The sequence below is a fragment of the Gopherus flavomarginatus genome, chromosome 1 (assembly GCF_025201925.1).
Source record: "Gopherus flavomarginatus isolate rGopFla2 chromosome 1, rGopFla2.mat.asm, whole genome shotgun sequence".
Lineage (NCBI taxonomy): Eukaryota > Metazoa > Chordata > Testudines > Testudinidae > Gopherus > Gopherus flavomarginatus.
This window is the reverse complement of record NC_066617.1, coordinates 121,117,610-121,140,594: the sequence shown is the minus strand read 5'-3', so window position 1 is coordinate 121,140,594 and position 22,985 is coordinate 121,117,610. Positions and strand designations below refer to the sequence as shown.

Here is a 22,985-nt window from a genome sequence, read left to right as displayed (position 1 = left end):
TTCATAGTGGGATTTGTGCCGACACCAGTAATTAGACAAACCCCAAGATTTCACAAGCTACCATTCAAGGCACTTCTGGGACTCAGTTTCCAGAGCAGCAGGAGGGTAGCAATATTAGAAGATGCAGAGATAGCCTCCATTACCTTATCCTCGCCCTACTCCTTAAAACATCAGTAGTAAAGGAGGACAGTGGGAGAATGAACTGTCCTGGGAAGTCCCTCCAGCCAAGACACATTTTACTTGTTTATTTGATGTATGTGTTACAGACACACAGGCAAATGATGCAAGATTTCAATGGATTTATTGCTCTTGTAAAAATTACAGTGTGGCTCTTTTTCAAGTGAGAAAATATTTGTCATCTTTGGGGGGGGCGGAACCTGGAATCAGTCCAAGCCACACAGAGTTCAGATCCAGAAGGGAACTTTTCAAAAGTTTGAAGGGTTCTGGTCTGGACCAACAGAGGTCAGCTGCAAAGCTTGTGTTCTCACTCCAAAGTCTGGGTGTGTTTGGACCAATTGCAGGGAAATAATTATAGGACAATAGTGCTCTCTCATGTTGTTCTGCATAGGCTCTACTTACTGCCTCTTAGGGTACTGCCTCTCCTAATCACCTTGAGTAGAATCTTGTTTGGAGAGTAGTCCCACTGAAGTGAATGGGACTACTCTCAGGGTAAGGTACCAATCAAGGTGAGTATATTACAGCCCTTATTAAAACCAAAAGAGCGAGGTATATGCCTATATCTTTGAGCTGAGGAAAGTATTGAATCTGCCCCAATAGACAAGAGAGGGAAATTACAGACAATTACCCAGGCAAACAAACACATTCTCACCCAGTTTCACAATCTGTGGTGTGGAGGTGTTGCTTCCTCTCTCAGTACAAGCAGTTACTGAAAGGTTGTAGATGTCTCCTGGAGGCAGGCTCAGAACTGCAGTCATCACGTTCCGTGTCACCTACAATGATCATTGGCACCAAGTATTAAATATTATACGAATAAGAGAGCCCATTTGAAGAAATAAATCAAGCACTTAAATGCACTCTGGACAAAATTCTCATCATCAGCATAAATCACTTCTGCATACTCTGCACTTATTGTATGTTCTAATTCCCAGTGACATTGATGGATGCAAGACACAAGTTCAATAGAATGTCACAGTGCAGATAGAAGTAAATTTTACAGTATATTTCTTATTGGTTGAAACAAACATAGCTAGTGAAAGATTTTAAAAAAAACAACTTTGAGGGGACTTTTTTTAATCTGGATTTTGCAAGTTATAGCAAACTTTTGAATAACTCTAACCAAACCATGGATCAGAGCACCCTGGAACTTTGGGTATTTGAAAATCAGTTTCGAATCTCTAGGAAAAATATAAAAGTTAGGGATGGATGAGCCTGTACAGCTATGACCCAAGATCATGCCTCTAGATTTGCATGGGAGGATCCTTGCACCCATTTGGAACCCTGCTGACTTCACTGAGACTCCACATAGGTCTACCTGCACAGAGTGGATTGCAGGCTTAGGCCATAGGGAGAATTGACTTGAGCCATGCCCAGAATTCAAATTGAACCTGGAGCTGAATGTGCTTTGAGGTTCAAAAAGAGTGTGAACAACTATTGCGCTATTATTTTTAATGTCCAAGCACCCCTCCCATTTCCCAGTTGCCACTGAAACAGGAAGCAGAGTTGATGACATGCCATCAGAAAGGTTGTTCCCATTGCATTTCTACTCCAGCTACAAGCAATGCACATCAGAAACCTCATGATAGTACCCTCCTCAACCAATTGTGTAATCATAACCACCTGGAGAAAGAATATATAAATTATATTGCCTGCAACTAAAAAGGAAACACAGGCATGTTTTTGGATTAAGTCACTAGTAATTAAAAATTGAAGGAACATGTCAGGTCAGAAATCCTATAATTCATTTATTTTAAGAAATATTACTTATTTTACTGATAGCACTTTATATCATTAAAACTGTGGTTGCATTTTTAAATTCTCACTTAATTTTACCACATTTGGTGTTATTGGTTTCCTTTGTACACATTAAAGTGAGCCTGCTTGGTTTAGCTTTCTATCTGCAAGAGCAGATCATACAAGGTGCTAGTCAGCCACAATTCCCAGTTCATTTTATGGGTATATTGGGTTCTCAGCACCTCAACATATCAGACACCGAATGGTTGTTTCACTTACTAATTCTCATGATCTATCTCAATGCTTCTGGTTTGGGGTAGCAAAAAATGGAAGGGAAATATTTTATTTTTAAATCATGAAACAAATCTATTAATGTTGGATGAGATTTACCCCTGTTCCGAGAGCCAAAATAAAGTCTATGCACTATTCAAGTCCCACCTCAGGTATGTCTTCACTGCTCAGTTAACCCAGGGTCCTACCCAAGTTCAAAGCCAATCTCCTCCACCACCACCACCACTCTCCACATACAAACATCTCTGACTTGGGTTTGGAAATGCTGAAAGCCTAGGCTAGCTAATCCAGCTGAGATATGTCTCAGCGCTGGTTTAACTCAGGCTGGAACCTGCCCACTTTGAAGTGAGGATGCAGGCTAAATCATTTAAGTGTGGATAGTCCTCCAATGCCCTTCCCACAATTCCCTTAGAAGAACAGACAAGTTCTCCTGAAATTGATACAACAGGAAACTTTTTTTTTTTTAAACAAGAACTACTTTATTTTGAAGTCTTAAAAGGGTTGTAAAGGGTGCACAGCCTTTATACTGACTCTCTGCAAAGGGGTACATTTAACACACTAGGATTAGCAGAAGCTTAATTGACCTGACCACAGTTTGTAATATGAAGTTTGTGTATTGAACATGACAACTTTTAAAAAAAAAATTAGAAAGAACAAACGGGCAGTCATGAAGCTTTAAAAATCCTATTAAGACTTACGCTCTTTTTGATTTTTTTCTTGCCTTCAGCAATGATCATCCAGTGCAGCATCCTGGAATGAGACAAGTTGGTCCCATCGTCTCCATATGTCCAACTGACATACAGCAGATTGTTGAAATATTCGACTGAGGTGATCTCTGGTGACACCGGGGCTGGGGAGAATAAGAAAAAGATGCTACAAACAAGATCTAACTTAATATATAATTAAGTCCAAAAATTAACCTTGGCTACTCACTGCCAAAGGGACTTTATTGGGAGAAAGAGCTTAACAAAAAAAATTAGACACGTATAAATAAGACTAACACCTAGAATTGCACTAGCTCTGCATTGTTTGCAGGTATAGTTGGTTGGAAAACTGAAAAGCTTCCACATAAGAAGTCTTAATTCAAAATCTCTCAGTTGAAAAATGTTGGAAGTTTCAAACCAATTTGAAACACAAACTTTTTTTCAACTCTACATTTAAAAATGAACCTAAAGATTTAGTTTAAACTTAAAACTTTTCAACTTCTTTAAAAAAACTGAAATGAAATGACATTTTAAGTGAAAAATAAGTGAAAATTTTCTTGTAGAATCTAGTTTTCTACTTAAAGTCATTTCATTTCAGTTTCTGTAAACAAAACACACCTTTGAAGTCAGAACAAAACTGTTCAGTTTAAGAAATATTGATTAGAAACAGAAGTTTTCACTTTGAAATTTCCTGTGGGAAAACTGATTATTTTTTTTAAATCAAAATTGCCATTTGCCTGCAAAACAAAAACAACTTTAGTTTAGAAAAACACTGCGCCCCCTCCCCAACATATTTTCAACAGGACAACTTTCTGTACAAAAATGTTGACCAACTCTATTCCCAGGATGAAATTCACCACCACGCAAAAGGCCAGCACAAAGCCTGTGCATCACTTACGTCCTCAAAATAAACTTTAAGGGGAAATTAAGTGGAGTAGAGGCAGTGAGGTGCACTCCAATGATGCCTTAAAACCACAACTGAGCCCACAGTGACTTCAGTGACACGGTGTGGGTACAACATAGTAGCATATTATTCAGTGTGCATAATATATTTTTTGGGAACTACATGATGAAAAAAAACTGTGTTCTTGCACTTTGTAAAGCCATTTAGACCCATGCAAAGGTAGAGTTTAACACACTACCATTCTGATACAAAGCTTTTTACACTCATTTCATATAGGTGTGAATGCCTACACAAGGCACAAGGCTGTGGAGAATCAGAACCTAGACTATTTTTTAAGTGGCCACAGGATGTCACTGTTGCTGTCACAAATGTAGCTGAGCATATACATTTTATCTTGCATTTGACCTTTTGACTCTCCTAAGAGGAGGACAAAAGCTTTTGAAGTGGAAATTTAGGATGGCGGCAAACACAATTTTAAGCAATTTTAATAGTATTTATTATAGCACTTCTTCTATCAAGTCCCTCTCGAAACCCACTTCTTCCATGATGCCCACAACGAATGCATTTAAAAAAAATTAAGACATCCCCCTACTCTGGATTGCCCAGTGCATCCTATTTTTATGTTTGAGTACAAGCTTTCCTAGGAAAGAACTGTCTCTACTTGTGTAATGAGCAATCCGAGTGCATTATTGCAATGAAATAAATGAATAATAATGGTAATAATTCTCTATTTCTCTCTCAGCACGGACAAGATCATTTGTTTCCTTTTTTGTGCGCTTTTAAAATGTTAACAGATTTATAAATGATGAAGAAGCAAGATATGTAAAAAATAAACATATAAGAAAGAGGCAATGAAAACTACATATGAAGGAACAAAGGACAACTTCCAAATAAGAACAGACACGACTATACTCAAAACACATGGTGGCCCAACGTCTTAGACCTATACATGTTGCACTTTAGCGTGATATTTATTACTAACTAGCTTCAAAGTGCATTCTGTCCACCATCTAGATAAAGAGCTTTATATTTTAATATGAACATTTTTGTTTGTATTTTTAAATCCCACTGTTGATATCAGGTGCCATTAAAACCTCATTAGTTCCCGACTTTGCAGTGTTTGTGGTGTCACAATGTCACATATAGTAAATACAGCAGGGTATCACAGTTGCTGCAAGTGCCTGGGGTACTGAATGAGGGGGGTTATAAGTGGTGCATTTACTTATATACAGTCTTGAAGCCTCACAACTCGTCCTCCCCAACAGGGGACTTCAGACCAGAGGTTGCTGGAAAGATCTATGTCATCTAGTCATGTTTTTTTTTGTTGTTTTTTTTTAAAACACATTCCAGCTGCAGTAGATCACTTAAACAGCAATCCTGCAATGAGCTCCATGCAGGCATTAATTTCAGCTGGGGTCCAGAAAGATGCATCACTGTCTGCATGGAGCCTGTTGCAGGATCTGGGCCCAAGACCTGTGATTATCTTTGTGTTTTGGTGTAAATGGTATGTTGAGATTTCCAGGCTACAAGGTTTAGCCTCTCGGCAATAAGAGAAGCACACAAGTTTGGTTGTAATAGCAGGAAAGGCAGAAAAGGTGAGGCTTTTTCTTTAGAACATCAGGCTCAAACTCTGGAGAGCAAGTAATATTGTTAATGTGGATACAGGAAAGGCAAAATTGTTCAATAAATATTTCTGTTCTTTATTTGGAAAGAAGCAGGATAATGTATTCATATCACAGGAGGAGGAAGTGCTTTCTAGTTCATTTGTAACTAAGGAGGATATTAAACTGCATCTACTAGGAATAAACATTTTTAAAGCAGCAGACCCATATAACTTGCACCCACGAGTCCTAAAAAGAGTTGGCTGAGAAGATCTATGGCCCACTGATGTGAATTTTTAATAAATCTTGGAATACCAAGGAAATTCCAGAAGAGTGCTAATGTTGTGCCAATATTCAAAAAGAGCAAGCAGGATGACTGGGTAATTACAGACCTATTAGCCTGACATCAATCCTGGGCAAAATAATGGGAAAGATAACACGGGATTCAAATTAATTAAGAATTAAAGGATAGGAATACAATTAATGTCAGTCAACATGGTTTATGGAAAATAGGTCTTGTTGAACAAATTTGATTTCAATTTTTGTATGAGATTTCAGGGTTGGTTGATAAAGGTAACTGCCCAGATACAACACACAGACTTTTGTAAAGGCATTTGACTTAGTACCACATGACATTCTGATTAAAAATTAGCACTATACAGTATCATTAAATCACACATTAAATGGATTAACTGACATTTCCAAATGTAGCTGTCAATGGGGAATCATCACTGAATGGGAGAGTTTCTAATGGGGTTCTGCAGAGATAGGTACTAAGCCCAACCCCATTCAACACATTCATCAATGATTTGGAAGTCAATATACAATCACTGCTGACAAAATGTGCAGATGACACAAATACTGGTAGAGCATAATAACGATGAAAACAGGGCAGTCAGATAGAGTGATCTGGATTGCTTGGTAAACTGGGCCCACTCAAACAAAATGAAGTTTTATATAGCCAAATGCAAAGTTATATATCTAGGAGCATGAATGCAGGCCATACCTACCATGTACATACCTACAGCACAGGGTATCCTGGAAAGCTATAGCTCTGAAATGGATCCTGGGGTCCACAGTGTACAAAAAACTCAAGACATGTTCCCAGTGTCATGCTGTGACAAAAAGGACTAATACAATTCTTGATTGTATACACAGGGGAGTAGGAAGTAGGGAATGATTTTACCTCTATATATGGCATTGGTGAAACTCATGCTGGAATATTGGTTCTGGAATACATTTAAAAAGGACGTTGAAAAACTGAAAAAGGAGTGTACAGAAAAGAGTCACAAAAATGATGTGGGAGCTGGAGGAAATGCATTAAGTGAGAGACTTAAAGAGCTCGAACTGCTTAGCTTCTCTAAAAGAACATTGAGGGCTGACGATTACATTGTATAAGGGAGAAAATAGCGGGTACTAAAGGGCTCTTTAATCTAGTGGAGAAAGACATAATGAGAATCAATGGCTGGAAGCTGAATACAGACAAATTGAAATGAGAAATAAGGCACACATTTTTAACAGCGAGGGTTATTAACCATTGGAACAAATGACCAAGGGAAATGGTGGATTCTCCATTTCTTGCAGTCTTCAGGTCAAGACTGGGTGCCTTTCTGGAGGATATGTTGTAGCCCAGGGGTCAGCAACCTTTCAGAAGTGGTGTGCTAAGTCTTAATTTATTCACTCTAATTTAAGGTTTTGCATGCCAGTAATACATTTTAACGTTTTTAGAAAGTCTCTCTCTATAAGTCTATAATATATAATTAAACTATTGTTGTACGTAAAGTAAATAAGGCTTTTAAAATTTTTAAAAGAAGCTTCATTTAAAATTAAATTAAAATGCAGAGCCCCCCGGACTGGTGGCCAGGACCCGGGCAGTGTGAGTGTCACTGAAAATCAGCTCACATGCCGCCTTTGGCAGGCATGCCATAGGTTGCCTACCCCTGCTTTAGCCTAACACAAGTCATTGGGCTCAATACAGGAGTAACTAGATGAAATGTAATGTCTGATCTTCTGGATAATCACAGGCCAAGATGATCTAATGATTCCTTCTGGCCTTAAACTCTCTGAATCTATGAACTCTATGAAAGTTCTTGATTTTGAAAAGGATTTAACTCAAGGGAGAGAGTATGCAAGAGGTTTATTCATTTGTTTCAGATTGTGTCCATGTCTACTAGATAAAAACTTGATCCATTTCTCCACTAAAGGCACTGACAGTTTTTCCTTGTCATCAATGACAGCTGGACACAGCCCAATGGCACATGAAAATTTGTAGTAATCCTTCCAAGGCTGAGTTTTGTTGCATCTTCTGAAAACACCATATTGAAGAGTCCGGAACCCACTAGGGCACTTGCACTTTAGAATCTGTCCTTGAAGCACAGAACAAAGGCACGGACAGACATATTTCTTCCCTCATGCTTGACTGAGTATATTATGTAGCAACCAAATGGTTAAAAAGTGACTTCATTACACTGACACAGAAAATGGGTAAGAAATGTTATCAAAGAGTATTCACAGGATTCTGACAGTCACTATTAATTTTACAAGTCATATGCCCAAAAAATCATTGACAATAGAGTGCAAAGAAGTAAGAGCAGATGTTTCTGGATGGGATTTTGGCATTGACTTCAGTGCAGCCAGGATTCAGTGATTATTTTTGTCTGACAGCTAAATCAGGCCTATCTATATTAGATCTCCTACAAGTGGTGCTCACTGAGCTGCCTCTGCAGCACCATCTCCACAACTCCCTCACCTAACCTCCAGACCAAGCAGAAGTGCCTGAACAGTCGGGAGCGGGTGGAAAATAGATGGACTGATTTTAGTGGCAAATTTTTACTGCTCTGAGCCCAGCTAGGAGAAAATGGGTTCTAGTCTATCCTGTGCAGGATCAGAATTATTCATTGCTTTCTCATCAGTTACACATGTGCACTTGGTCTACACAATGGTGCTCTCCAGACTGTGCAGAGGACATCATTTTGCTCTACAAAATGGCATCCTCCACGTGGTGTGACTTCACATGCACTAAATGTGTGAGGTCAGAATGCAATTTTGTAGAGTAAAATAGTGTCTTCCATGCAACATGACTTTGCAAAAGCTCCAGAACACAGTGTTCTGGTGCATTCTGGCTCCACTACACCACTCCACAGGAAATCCCGAAGTGCTTGTCCCTTCACTGTCCTCTGTCAGGCTGATCCAATCAGTAATGTGTTCCTGGTGCTATTTATTTATTATTGCATTGCTTTCAGTGTATTTTACACTACTCTCCAAATGTTAAATTCTCATTGAAGAATCCTTTGCAGATTTCAAAATGTCACACGACTGCACACTGCAGAAATTGTCTGGGAGAGCCAGAGGTTTGGATATTGGGGTAGGGATCATTTGGGGTTTTTTACATCCAGGAAGCTAGGGGAAATGGGATTTGTTTTCAGTATCCAGGTGGCAATGGAGATTTTTTTGTCATGGGGAGAAAATGCATATTTTCTTTCTCTTCTCATTGTGTGAAAAGTTGATTTTGATGTGGTTTTAAATTTTGGAGGGGAAAAAAGGCCATTTCCTCATTTCCCACCACAGCATCACTTGACAGCAGCTAGATAATTAGAGCTGGTCAGAAATTTATTTTCTCTTTCTGAAAAAAATCTTACTGCTTTTTTTCCCCCACATCAACATTATCTATAGGAAATATTTAGTTGGTTTCCGACAAACACCCAAAAGGAAATCAGACATTTTCCATGAAAATTTTTGGGAGGTCAAAAATCCAATTTCCCCAGTTTTCAGTTGGCACCATGGATGGCCCTGTGCTCCCCACCTTCAATATCTGCCACTACATCAAAAAATGACAAATGAGCACATTAGCTTGATTTTTCTGCTAAATTGAACTTAGAGGTGTTAACAGTGGAAGTCTGATGAGTATCAAACAACATTATTTCACTTCTGATCCTTTTAGCAGAAATATCAAACTCACATGCTTGTCATTGTTGGAGACAGTAGCAGGTTCTGACTCAGGGTACTGCAGGTCCCCCAAAGTAATTCAAATTTTGCTTCTGCCATAATGTAATTTTTATTTCAGAGAAACAGTATCTTATTATTAATTATTTGTATTGTGATGGCATGTTGAGGCCATAACAGATATCAGAGCCTCATCATGCTTTACCATGTACACACGAATAGTACAATATGTTCCTTGCACTGAAAGACTTACAATCTAACTAGACAAGACAGAATAAGGGTGGGAGCAGAAAAGAGAGGCACTAAGAGATCAAGTGATTTGTCACAGAACAGGTCAGTGGCAGAGGCATGAACAGAATCCAGCTCAATTGAGTGTTGGTCCATCCATTCTAATATTTTGGAAACAAGATATTGAAATAGATGAACCAATGGACCATCCCCTCCCATATCCTGCTTCCAAAAGTAGTCATTAACTTAAGCTCTGGGGAAGGCAACCTTCTCCTCCTTTAATACATTTTTGATCCACCTGGACATTTATGTACTGCTGCACAGTTGGTCTGCAAACACTCCATCTGAGCTTGTATAATTATTATTATTAATCATCCTAAAATTACACAACCCTTGTTGAAATCCATCCACAGTATTTCATTAGCTTTTTTAAACTGGAACAACTTTTTAAACCTATTTCTGGGAGGTACATAGCGTTCCCAAAGGCAATATATGTTTACTTCAACCCTGAAAGTGTTACCTAAATGGTGATGGCCTTGTCAATGGGAGTTGATGGTGCTCAGCATCTCCAGTAGTTGCTCACCATCTTGGAGAACTGAACCCCAAGTATCTGAGTGGGGAGTGAAGGGGCATCAACAACAGTCAAGGACCCATTGGGAGACAACGAAGCCATCTGAGGATCTGGCTCTATGTGACTTGCCCAAGGTCATAGAGGTAGCCTCCCAAGTGTCAGTCTGGCGCCTTGACCCCAAAACTATCCTCCCCGGACCCATCCCCTTGCAATGAACAGAGGCAACACTTGCCAGCAAAGACCAACTGGGAGTGTGAAAAAATTGTAGCACAAAACATGGCCAGCCTCATTTTGCACTAAAATAAACAACCCTACAGCATAACTATTTATGCTGTAATAAGTGTCACATAGCAATTTAATGTGTGTGAACTGTGGGGTGCAGACTTAGATACCATGAAGGGAAATGAGGTAGGGATAAAAAAGGAGGACTTGGGCACAGTAAAAACATAGGGAAAATATATACTTTGTTTAGTTTTAGGTCCTATAGTAACTGAAATACATTACATTTACAGAAGCTCCCTTAGCTGGTCCATAATAATATAGCTCCCAGCTAAAGTGGAATCCAGAGTTAGAACAATCCTTTGTCTTGGCTGAATGGGCAAGTTGTATGGTCCTCTGATATGTTTCCTGATTAAACTTGGTCTTTGGCTTAGGCAGAGGCCTGCTCTAGCCTGGAAGCCCACAGGCTGAACTAGGGTAACCAGACAGCAAGTGTGAAAAATCGGGACAGCGGGTGGGGGGTAATAGGAGTCTATATAAGAAAAAGACCCAAAAATCAGGACCGTCCCTATAAAATCAGGACCTCTGGTCACCCTAGGCTGAACAAAGCCTTTCAAGGGTGGCGCAAATCTTTCAAGGTTGAGCACGCTTATGTCTAAGCCAGGCTTCTAAGCTAATGTCAGTCACATGCTAAGTCTTCCAAAGCCAGAGCAGGCCCCTGTCAACCAAAGATCCCAGAATAGATGGAATCTTTCAAAGCTGAGTCTTTATAACTCCTGACCCTTGCCCTCTCTTAACTCCAGCCAATCAGCAATCACTCATCACAATAGAGCTACACGAATTCAATAATAAAGTGGGAAAAACTAACGGTGCATGAAGGTATAAGCAGAATCACCGAAACTCATGGGGCAGGTCAGCAATGAAATGACGTCTGTAATGAATCAAAACAACCTTCACAATTTGCCCTACAAGGCTTTAAAATTAAATTCTAAAAAGCCCCTGCACAAATATTTACAGATGAACACCACCATAATCTTCCTATATAAGTTTCCTCAGAACTCACATTTCCCCTTGCACTTCTCCATCAACCACTTGGCATGCTGCTGCTTACCTGTTATGTAGCTGATGGTAGAACTGTCACAGCAGCTCAGTTCTGGGTCTCCCCAAGTCACCATGGTAACCCGAAAGTTGTAATACCAAGCAGGCAATAGATTGGCTATTTTCTGTAAAGGGACAGCAAATGGCAAGTCACTGCTCAGTAAAGATTTTGTCAATGCAAAACATGACTGTCACTTGCTATAGAATAGATTTACTGCTGCCACAATGTGTACAATGCTGCTGACTGGAGTGGAACAGAGCCCACTTAAATCCGGGGCTAATCTAGCCCATTTTGAACTTTTAGATTTGTGAACTCTTTTCAAAGAGAGAGAAAAAAGTAGGGCTAAATTCTGGCAGATGCTTGGAAAGAAATTTTACTCTTAACCCCTTTTTCTCCTAGGAAGCAATGCAATGATACATTAAAAAAGCTACAATAGCATGGCCCATATCCTGTTGCAAGACAGCTGCCGTTCGTACATTCTATTCCCATGAATCATTTACACCCTGATCTCGTACTCGCCCTAAGGATGTGTGTGGCCTTACTCCAGTGAGTACACCATTAAGCACAAGGAAGCTATTCACTTGAGTAAAGATATTCATATAAGCGTTTGCAGGACCGAGGCTTTAATTTGTGCAATGGGCTATGCACAGAGACCACTTCCTAGCCATGGCAACCATATTGTGTACAAACATACATGTGGGAGCAGGGATTTGCTCATGTCCCAACGCTCTCATTGCTTTCTAGAGCTGGTCCAAAGTTTTGAGATGGAAGTTTCCTGTTAGAAAATGGTCATTAGGCAAAATCAACATGTTCCCATGGAACATGTTGATTTCAATGAAATTTCACTTTTAAAAAGAACTTCTTGTTTTGATTTGTTTCAAATTTCATAATATAAATATTCTGTTTTTCTGTCAGACTCTAGACAAGGGGGAATTCAACCCAGAACATTTTTAACTACATTTTCGTAAAATCATTTTTTATCTCAGCCAAGTCAATATGTTTTTTTCAGGGTTTGTTAGTGTTGCCCCAGAATACACGATTCTGCAATATCACAGACGCCGGAATGGTAATGGTTATAGGGAACTTCAGGGGCAGTCTTATAATGGTGCATTGTTGGGCATTTCTAGTGATCCCCCAAAAGCCAAAGGCTTAAAAGACTGAAAATAATGTTATGAAGGTAGTTAAACCATAGTGCCATTCAGCCTTGTCAGAGATGGGACTCAACATTTATTATTACATTTTGCAGTTCATCTTTAAAGAAATGTTCACTTTCATTTCAACAGTACAGTGACAGGGTTGGCAGAATTCAATTTTTATTTTCTTACAATGTTGACAGACAACACCAATGTTTATTTTTAAGCATTTTTTAGAATTTTAACTATTTAAATTTTCACAGTTGTGGGAAATTACATGGGGAGTCAGAGAGTTATTGAATGACAGCAGAGATGGAGATTAAAAAAGTTAAAGCTTTAAAACACACCAATTGTCAACATCTCACATCAAAATACACAAAATAAATATCCTTACATCAAAGCAATAAGTTCTTAGGTAGCATTCTTCTTACTTTGCCTACTGGTAAATTTAAATTATCGTTGATGGAAATATTTTTTCATTGTTGTGTGTTTTGTTTGGTGAAATCGACAATTTACCAATAAAAATCTAATCCTTCCATGCAAAGATTTAAATTGAGATAAAGGAGTTCTAACTCCTCTTATCTCTGCATGTACCTCCTATCAATATCAACTAGAATGCAAAACAACGTTGGACAATATTACTTGTCAACCATCTTAACTTTTGAACTTCATATTAAATGTCATTATTTCTAAGATCTCTTGGGTTTTACTCTAATTCTGCTGCATCATGATAATGACAAATTACTCATTTAGTAGTTTATTTTGCTTTCTCATTTCCTTAGAGAGTTTTACATTTTAAATTTGGAGGTTTAAATTCCAATTAAACCAGTGTTACTACAATTCCAGTTAAACCAGTGTTACTACAATGACTACATGAATAGTGTTATGCATGAGTCACAAATGATTATAGTTTTCAATAGGAGCAACAGCTATTGCTATCCTTGTTTTCTTTCAAACTCAACTTCCTAAGCAATTCTCTTTTTCAGCTGAAATTGTCTATTGTTTTTCTCAGTCCAAAGGTAAAATTTTAACAAAATTTATCCATCCGCACTTGACAGCTAGAAAAGTGTGTAGGGAAGAGGGGATGGAATGAAGTGTACACATCTGCTGAAAGTCCTCAATCTTGCGAAGTTTTATGCATATTGTCATAAACGGATAGTTAAGAGTTAATAGAACAGAAGTACTTCATGTCTCTTTTGCCTGTAAAGGGTTAACAAGTTCAGTGAGCCTGGCTGTCACCTGACCAGAGGACCAATCAGGGGACAGGATACTTTCAAATCTTGAGGGAGGGAAGTCTTTGTGTGTGCTGTTAGTTTTTGGTTGTTCACTCTGGGGGCTCAGAGCGACCAGACGTGCAACCAGGTTTCTCTCCAATCTCTCTGATACAGGCTGTTATGTGCTCAGAATTGTAAGTACTAGGTAGATAAGGCGAGTTAGGCTTATGTTTGTTTTCTTTATTTGCAAATGTGTATTTGGCTGGAAGGAGTTCAAATTTGTATTTTGCTTAAAGGATTTTAATTTGTACTTGTATACTTGGGCTGGGAGGGTATTCCCAGTGTCTATAGCTGAAAGACCCTGTGACATATTCCATCTTAAATTTACAAAGATAAATTTTACTGTTTTTTTTCCCTTTCTTTAATTAAAAGCTTTTCTTGTTTAAGAACCTGATTGTTTTTTTATTCTGGTGAGACCCCAGGGGACTGGGTCTGGATTCACCAGGGAATTGGTGGGGAGAAAGGAGGGAAGGGGGAGAGAAAGGGTAATTTTCTCTCTGTGTTAAGATTACTTTCTCTCTCAGGGAGAGTCTGGGGGGGGGAAGAGAGGAGGAGGGGGGAAGGTGAATTTTCCTCTCTGTTTTAAGATTCAAGGAATTTGAATCACAATAATCTTCCAGGGGAAGCCTGGGAGAGGCAACGGTGAGGGAAAGGGTTTACTTTCCTTGTGTTAAGATCCAGAGGGACTGGGTCTTGGGGGTCCCCGGGCAAGGTTTTGTGGGGATCAGAGTGTACCAGGCACTGGAATTCCTGGTTGGTGGCAGCGCTACAAGTACTAAGCTGGTAATTGAGCTTAGAGGAATTCATGCTGGTACCCCATCTTTTGGAGGCTAAGGTTCAGAGTGGGAGATTATACCATGACATATATGCTTAAGCACATTTGCAGGTTCAGGGCCTTTAAGTTTCTTTTGGCATGCACATAACTCAAAAACTAAATATTCCAGATGATTCACTGACATTATCAATGCTAGCTATGTAAATGGGGCTTTATGCTATTTCCTCATGGAGATGCTACAGTTGCAAAAGTTTTTGACCACACAACTGTGGAGGTGCACAGTGGGAGGGGGCAGGGGATAATTCAGTGGGGAGGGGTTAATGTTTTAATTCTGTTGGGTCAAGTCCTCTCACCTTGAACGCAGCCCTAGCAAATGAACTTTGCACAGGGAAGTCCTGCAAGGACTGAGGCTGGGAAGGAATCTGCCCTGAAGTCTTGGAACACCAAACACTCATGGGCTACAGTGCCATATATAGCCACTGAACCCATCCACACTCCAATGGAGGGAAGATCCATTTACTATCCCCCTACTAGATATACAATAAATAATTTGCACATTCATTAACTTTACCATGATTTTCTGGCATTCCCTGGGGAAAATCTCTCTCTAATATCATGATAAATCTCTCTATCGCATGTGGAAAACATCCAGGGTTTAATGGAATCTGGTGTGTCTGCTGGTCAGTGGGCAACATCTGAAAGAAACATTACCAGGAGCAAGCACCATACATGCAGGTGTGGGTGATAATCTGTAATGGTTACTTTACCACTGATGCAGTTAAGGAGACAGTAGCTGCAATTTCGTAGTAGGTCATCCACTCAGAGGTCATCGTTGATGGGTTGAAGTAAAACATTTCTACAACGTATTTCCTGAACACTCCAAGGTAAGGCCTGTTCCAACTGAGAATCACAGCTGTAGGTCCCAAAGGGTAAAGCATCAAATCCTTTATTCCAGTGGGTACTATAAAACAAGAAACTGGGGTTATTCACATTGTCATTAGCAACTACACACATTTTCACAACTAGTTTTCTCTCCCCTTTAACCTGCTATTCATATTTTTGGTCCATTTTGGCAATAATTACTCCCATGCATATGCCTAACAGCTTGCGTGGGACTCCATACAGAAGTAAAAAGTTGTAGCATTGGTCCTTCAACTCTTATAGGCCTAAAACTTTCAAAAATGATTACAGATTTTGGGTTCTTCCATTTTGGGGTGCTCATTTTGAGATGCCTTGAAGAGGTCTGATTTTCAAAGGAAGATGCTCAGACCCTTTTTTGAAAATCAGGATCCATTAAGGTATCTCAATGTAAGTAGTCAAAAACAGAGGCATTAAAAATCATGATACTTGTGAAAGCGTAGACAATAATAAAGAATACTTTCATGTCTATTCAACCGTCCATGGAAAATACCTAAAAGTGCTTTTCAAGCATTAGTTAAGACACAGAATGCAAGTGTTATTATCCCTGTTTTATAGCTGGTGAAATTGAAATAGAGAGTGATCTGAACAACTATGTCACACAGCCAGACTCTGCAACCTTTATTCATGCTGGAAAGCACTTACTCAGATATGTACTTCAATGGGACTACCTGCTTAAGTAGGTATCACTCAGCATGAGTAAAGGTTGCAGAGTTTAATCCACTCTGTGTAGGTGCCAGAGCAAAGAATAAAATCCAGAATGCCCAAATATGTAACAGCACACAAAATCATCCATTCCCTCATAAATCTATCCTTTCAGCACCTTCTCAGAATATCAGAATCTTTCTAATGAAACTATGACAATGAGGATGAAGAGGAGAACTACTTTTTGTAAGTGTTATTTTTCTTAATTTTGCTTCAGCCTTAACCACTACCTATAATTTCACCAAATCAAACCTTTCAAATAGGAATTTGAATGATGAATTTGCCCTTGTTTGAATGTGTCACACATTGTTGTTTGATTCCATGACACCCCTGATTTTGTTATGAAATCCAGATTAGAAAATATACCTAGAAATGGCCTTTGGGCAAGAACTTTACACGTGTGGGAGCTATGCATGGGTGTAGTTAACTTTGTCATTTTATCTTTATTCCTTCCATCAAGGACAGTGCATAGCAGTTTTGAGAAGAAACAAGCAGCCCTAATTTCTAGTTACCAGCTCTCTTACAAGGCATATGATAAGCCAGTGACAGAACCAGGAAAAAACCCAGATCTCCTGAATCTGAGTCCAGTGTCTTAGCCACGGTGGTACATTGAAGGGCATTTTCTCAGAAAACCTGATCGCTTAAAGTTAGGTTCCTAAACCCATGTACAAATTAATGGCTTAATTTCCAAGGTGCTGAGCTACTCTCAGCTCCCACTGAAGACACCAACTCTCACGGATGCGCCACACCTCTAAAAGTTACAGTATTTATTTAGGTGCCTAAGTATAAATATAGGGCCCTAACTCCAACCCCCTCATTTCTAAATCTTAGACATAACTCCTTCTATGTTGGAGTGAAAGCCTAACCCTATAATAGGCTGTCACTCTTTTCACTAAAGACACCTTCAGATACCTCCTGCACTTCTTCCCATCCTCCGTAATGCAGTTAAACAACACATGAAAAATAATCTATTTTAACCACCAACATGGCAAGCATACCCAGCAAAATATGCTACACTTCTGAACAGGCTCTGAATATGTCTGCACTGAGGCTGAAGGTGTAACTTCAAGCTGGTGTAGATGTACCTGTGCTAGCTTGAATCAAGCTAGCACGCTAAAAATAGCAGTGCAACCCCGGTGCACAGGTGGTGGGATGGGCTAACCGGCCTAAGTACAATCTCATCTGGAGTGACTAGTCTGTCCTGTCGCCTGTGCAGTTGCAGCCACACCGCGGTTTTCAGCATGCTAGCTTGACAAGAACTAGGGTATGTCTACACTACGGGATTATTCTGATTTTACATAAACCGGTTTTGTAAAACAGATTGTATAAAGTCGAGTGCACGCGGCCACACTAGGCACATTAATTCGGCGGTGTGCGTCCATGGTCCGAGGTTAGCGTCGATTTCTGGAGCGTTGCACTGTGGATAGCTATCCCATAGCTATCCCATAGTTCCCGCAGTCTCTCCCGCCCCTTGGAATTCTGGGTTGAGATCTCAGTGCCTGATGGGGCAAAAATCATTGTCGCGGGTGGTTCTGGGTACAGCCTCACCTCTCCCTCCGTGAAAGCAGCAGACAACCGTTTCGCGCCTTTTTTCCTGGGTGAACTGTACAGATGCCATAGCACGGCAAGCATGGACCCTGCTCAGATCAATACTGCAATCGTGGACATTGTAAACACCTCGCATATTCTCGTGCAGGCTGTGCTGAACCGGGACCTGCAAGGACAGGCGAGGACAAGGCGGCGGCTACGGCAGCGCGGCGACGAGAGTGATGAGGACATGGACACAGAATTCTCTCAAACCACGGGCCCCTGCGCTTTGGAGATCCTGCTGTTAATGGGGCAGGTTCTAGCCACTGAACGTCAATTTTGGGCCCGGGAAACAAGCACAAACTGGTGGGACCGCATAGTTTTGCGGGTGTGGGACGATTCACAGTGGCTGCAAAACTTTCGCATGCGTAAGGGCACTTTCATGGAACTTTGTGACTTGCTTTCCCCTGCCCTGAAATGCCAGAATACCAAGATGAGAGCAGGCCTCACAGTGGAGAAGCGAGTGGCAATAGCCCTCTGGAAGCTTGCAACACCAGACAGCTACCAGTCAGTCGGGAATCAATTTGGAGTGGGAAAATCTACTGTGGGGACTGCTGTGATGGAAGGAGCCAAAGCAATCATTAAGCTGTTGCTATGAAAGGTTGCGACTCTGGGAAACGTGCAGGTCATAGTGGATGGCTTTACTGCAATGGGATTCCCTAACTGTGGGGGGGGCGATAGATGGAACCCATGTCCCTATCTTGGCACCGGAGCACCAGGGCACCCAGTACATAAACCGCAAGGAGTACTTTTCAACGGTGCTGCAAGCACTGGTGGATCACAAGGGACGTTTCACCAACATCCACGTGGGATGGCCAGGAAGGGTTCATAACGCTCGCGTCTTCAGGAACACTACTCTGTTTAAACGGCTGCAGCAAGGGAATTTCTTCCCAGACCAGAAAATAACAGCTGGGGATGTTGAAATGCCTATAGTTATCCTGGGTGACCCAGCCTACCCCTTGATGCCACGGCTTATGAAGCCATACACAGGCAGCCTGGACAGTGGTCAGGAGCTGTTCAACTACAGGCTGAGCAAGTGCAGAATGGTGGTAGAATGTGCATTTGGCCATTTAAAGGCGCGCTGGTGCACATTACTGACTCGCTCAGACCTCAGCCAAACCAATGTCCCCTTTGTTATTGCAGCTTGCTGTGTGCTCCACAATCTCTGTGAGAGTAAGAGGGAGACCTTTATGGCCGCCCCTCTTGATTGACTCATTCCCTGTAAGCAAGCCACCCTCCCCCTTCGATTACAGCTTGCTTAAGGAAATGAAGTCATTATCGTTTAAAAATCATGTATTCTTTATTAAAAAGTCTTTATAAAAAGAGGGAGAGAACTGACAAGGTGTCCTGGGTGTGGTTTGGGAGGAGGATAGGAGTGAAGAAAAGGCCACTAAAAACATTTCAATGTAATGACAGCCTTTTGGTTGGGCTATCCACAGAGGTGGAGTGGGTGGGTGCACGAAGCCTTCCCCCCACGCGTTCTTACACGTCTGGGTGAGGAAGACATGGAACATGGTGAGTGGTGAGGGTGGTTACACAGGGGCTGCAGTGGCACTCTGTGACCCCGCTGCTCTTCCTGAAGCTCTGCCAGACATCGGAGGATATCAGTTTGATCACGCAGCAGCCCCAGCATTGCATCCCGCCACCGCTGATCTTCCTGCCTACACCTCTGATCTTCCTGCCACCACCTCTCATCTCAAGCATCTCTCCTATCCTCACGTTGGTCCCTCCTGTCCTCACGTTCATTGGCATCTTTCCTGTAATTTGATACCACGTCCTTCCACTCATTCAGATGAGCTCTTTCATTGCGGGTTACTTCCATGATTTCCGAGAACATTTCGTCTCGCGTCTTCTTTTTCCTCCGCCTTCTCTGAGATAGCCTTCGGGATGGAGTAGGGAGGCTTGTAAAATTTGCAGCTGCATGAGGGAGGGAAAAAAAGGGAGAGAAGTATTTTAAAAGATACATTTTACAGAACAATGGTTATACTCTTTCACAGTGAACAACACTATTCACCTTACATAGCACATGTGATTTCACTACAAGGTCATATTTTGCATCTTAATATTGAGTGCCTGCGGCTCTGGTGTTAGAGATCTCACAGACGCAGGCCCGGGCATCAGAATTCAGCTTGCATGCGGCCATGGTAAGCCATTGTCTTTCAGCTTCTGCAGCCCTCATATACACAGTGCCCTCCTTTCCTAAATACCAAGCAAATCCCATTCAGTGATGCTTCTTTCCTGTTAACATGCAGCAGCAGAAACCACCCCCCCCTCCAATTTTGTGGGATGATCGCTTTACCCCTCCCCCCACCGCATGGCTGGTATCATGGAAGATCCCCGCTAATCACCCCCCTTCCCCGCCCCCCCCAACCGCGTGGCTGGTAGCAGGGAAGATCCCTGATAGCCAAACAGGAAAAAGCTCAGTGCTATTCCCCTCCTCCCCTCCCCCTGCTTGGCTACCGGCAAGGAAGGATTTCTTTTAAGCAACAGGCAAACAGCCCAGTAGGAATGGCCATCTCTGTCCCCTTAATTAAATTCCTGAATTTCAACCAGGTTACCATGAATGATATCACTCTCCTGAGGATAACATAGTGAGATAAAGACCAGATGTTGCTTGACTGCCAGCAATCACCGGGACCATACACAGCTAGGCTTTGTCATGCAATGATACCCAATTACTTGCTACATGCAAGGCGTGGTCAAGTGTCCTACCATGGTGGACAGAATAAGGCTGCCTTGCCCAGAAACCTTCTGCAAAGGCTTTTGGAGTACCTCCAGGAGAGCTTCATGGAGATGTCCTTGGAGCATTTCCACTCCATCCCCAGACATGTTAACAAACTTTTCCAATACTGTACTGGCCGCGAATGCATCCCAAGTCCTCAGGGCAAATCAATCATTACAAAACGCTTGCTTTTAAACCATGTTTTATATTTACAAAGGTACACTCACCAGAGGTCACTTCCATGGCTTCACTGTCTGGGCTAGTGGCTTGGGAGGGCTGGGAGGTTAATTCCGTCTGGGTGAGAAAAAGCTCCTGGCTGTTGGGGCTAATGGAGTGCTGTGTGCTCTCCGCAAGCTCATCCTCCTCTTCCTCCTCCTCATCTTCCCCGTTCACAGAATCCTCAGCCATGGCTGCGATTACCACCCCCACCTCGGAATCCAGGGACAGGGGTGGGGTAGTTGTGGCAGAACCCCCTAGAATTGCATGCAGCTCAGCGTAGAAGCAGCATGTTTTTGGTCCTGCCCCGGACCTTCCATTTGCTTCTTTGGTTTTCTGGTAGGCTTGTCTGAGCTCCTTAACTTTCACTCTGCACTGCACTGAGTCCCTGGTGTGGCCTTTCTCCATCACAGCCTTGGAAATTTTTTCAAATGTTTTTTCATTTCATCTTTTGGAACGGAGTTCTGTTAGCACAGAATCCTCTCCCCATATAGCGATCAGATCCAGTACCTCCCGTGCAGTCCATGCTGGAGCTCTTTTTCGATTCTCAGAAGACTGCATTGTTACCTGTGCTGGTGAGCTCTGCATGGTCACCTGTGCTGGTGAGCTCTCCACGCTGGCTAAACAGGAAATGAAATTCAAAAGTTCGCGGGGCTTTTCCTGTATACCTGGCCAGTGCATCCGAGTTCAGATTGCTGTCCAGAGCGGTCACAGTGCTGCACTGTGGGATACCACCCGGAGGCCAATACCGTCGATTTGCGGCCACACTAATCCTAATCTGATATGGCAATACTGATTTTAGCGCTACTCCTCTCGTTGGGGAGGAGTACAGAAACCGATTTAAAGAGCCCTTTATATCGATATAAAGGGCCTCGTTGTGTGGATGGGTACAGCGTTAAATGGGTTTAACGCTGCTAAAATCGGTTTAAACACGTAGTGTAGACCAGGCCCTAGTGTGGGTATGTCTACCTGAACTAGAAATTACACCTCCTGCTCCAGTGAAGGAACACCCTAAGAGATCTAAAAGGTAAGCTGTTCAAAACAAAAAAATCAGTTCGAATAGTAGACGCATGGGTTACCAATGGCAAATGTAACAGGATCAGAAGGAGGTCCAACCAATGGGCCTTTACGTAAATAAATCACAACCTGGTACTGGGCACCGGGAACAAGATTTTCAATGATGCTGTTGCTTGAATTCACCTATCAGAAGGGGAACAAATAAGATACAAAGTATTCATTTGGTGAGTAAGAAAGAAAAAAGGAGGGCTGAAATAGTACTCACCTAGCTGCATTTCAACGGCCAAAGGACATAATACTGAACCTACTGAAGTCAATGGCAAAATGTTGATTCATTTCAGTGAGAACAGGATAGTCAAATGCTGAGATGGGAATTGTGACTGCTCAGCCCATTGAGCTCACTCACGATTTGACCCAGAGAACGTAACACCCTTTTTTACTGCAGTACAAGGTCAGTCATGACAACCAGGAGACATTTACAGTGAGTATATTGTATGGTAATGAGACTAGAGCACCAGATTCCTCCCAGGTGTAACTCTGTGTTTACATACTGTGGTTTCAATAAACATCTGAAATTACTTTGTGCCCATCTAATTCATCTGCACCCATGAGAGCTAAAGGCAATATTATAATAGTATTCTAACCTCATGAGAGTCAGGGTGTCAGTTGATTGCATGGATCAGAAAGGAATTGCCCTCCGCCAGCCCTCAAGTACAGTACTGTACAAATTAGCTGGGGGGCTTATGGATTCCCCCTCCTCCCCCGTTTTGAAGCATCTGGTACTGAAGTATCAGCATAAAAGCCTCAGCTCAGAAACATCAGATACTGGCCAGTGCCAGAGGCAGGGTGCTGTCTAGATGGTGGATTCAGTCTGATCCAGTATGACAAATCTTATATTCTTAAGAATCAGTAAGTGTTCAGAGCAGCCTTGGGAAAAGTATCTTTTACTGAATCTTTTCAGTGAATAGGGGAAAGATGTTTTTTCAGCAACAATCTTAGCACAATTTCTAACAATTTGTATTGCCAGCATGAAATTGTTCAAGCAGCTGTCAGCGTGAACAATGTTTTATTACAGTGGAGATGGTAGTGCAACTGTTAATCTAGAGAGCTCCTTTAGGAAGGTAGGATACCTTTTATTTACAGACAACGGGAGAAGGAATGCATGAAC

At 41.5% G+C, this 22,985-nt stretch overlaps 1 protein-coding gene across 6 annotated transcripts in view; it reads right to left on the bottom strand.

Moving 5' to 3' along the window:
- PTPRO (protein tyrosine phosphatase receptor type O) overlaps positions 1 to 22,985 on the bottom strand; it is a 207,796-nt gene that overhangs the window by 45,933 nt on the left and 138,878 nt on the right. For all 6 annotated transcript variants that reach the window (XM_050968172.1, XM_050968181.1, XM_050968152.1 and 3 more), the window contains 5 exons: positions 21,880 to 22,000; positions 15,420 to 15,613; positions 11,483 to 11,594; positions 2,901 to 3,052; positions 830 to 950 (listed from right to left, as the gene is read on the bottom strand). In XM_050968172.1, coding sequence (XP_050824129.1) covers positions 830 to 950; positions 2,901 to 3,052; positions 11,483 to 11,594; positions 15,420 to 15,613; positions 21,880 to 22,000 — 700 coding nt within the window. The remainder of the gene's footprint in view (positions 1 to 829; positions 951 to 2,900; positions 3,053 to 11,482; positions 11,595 to 15,419; positions 15,614 to 21,879; positions 22,001 to 22,985) is intronic.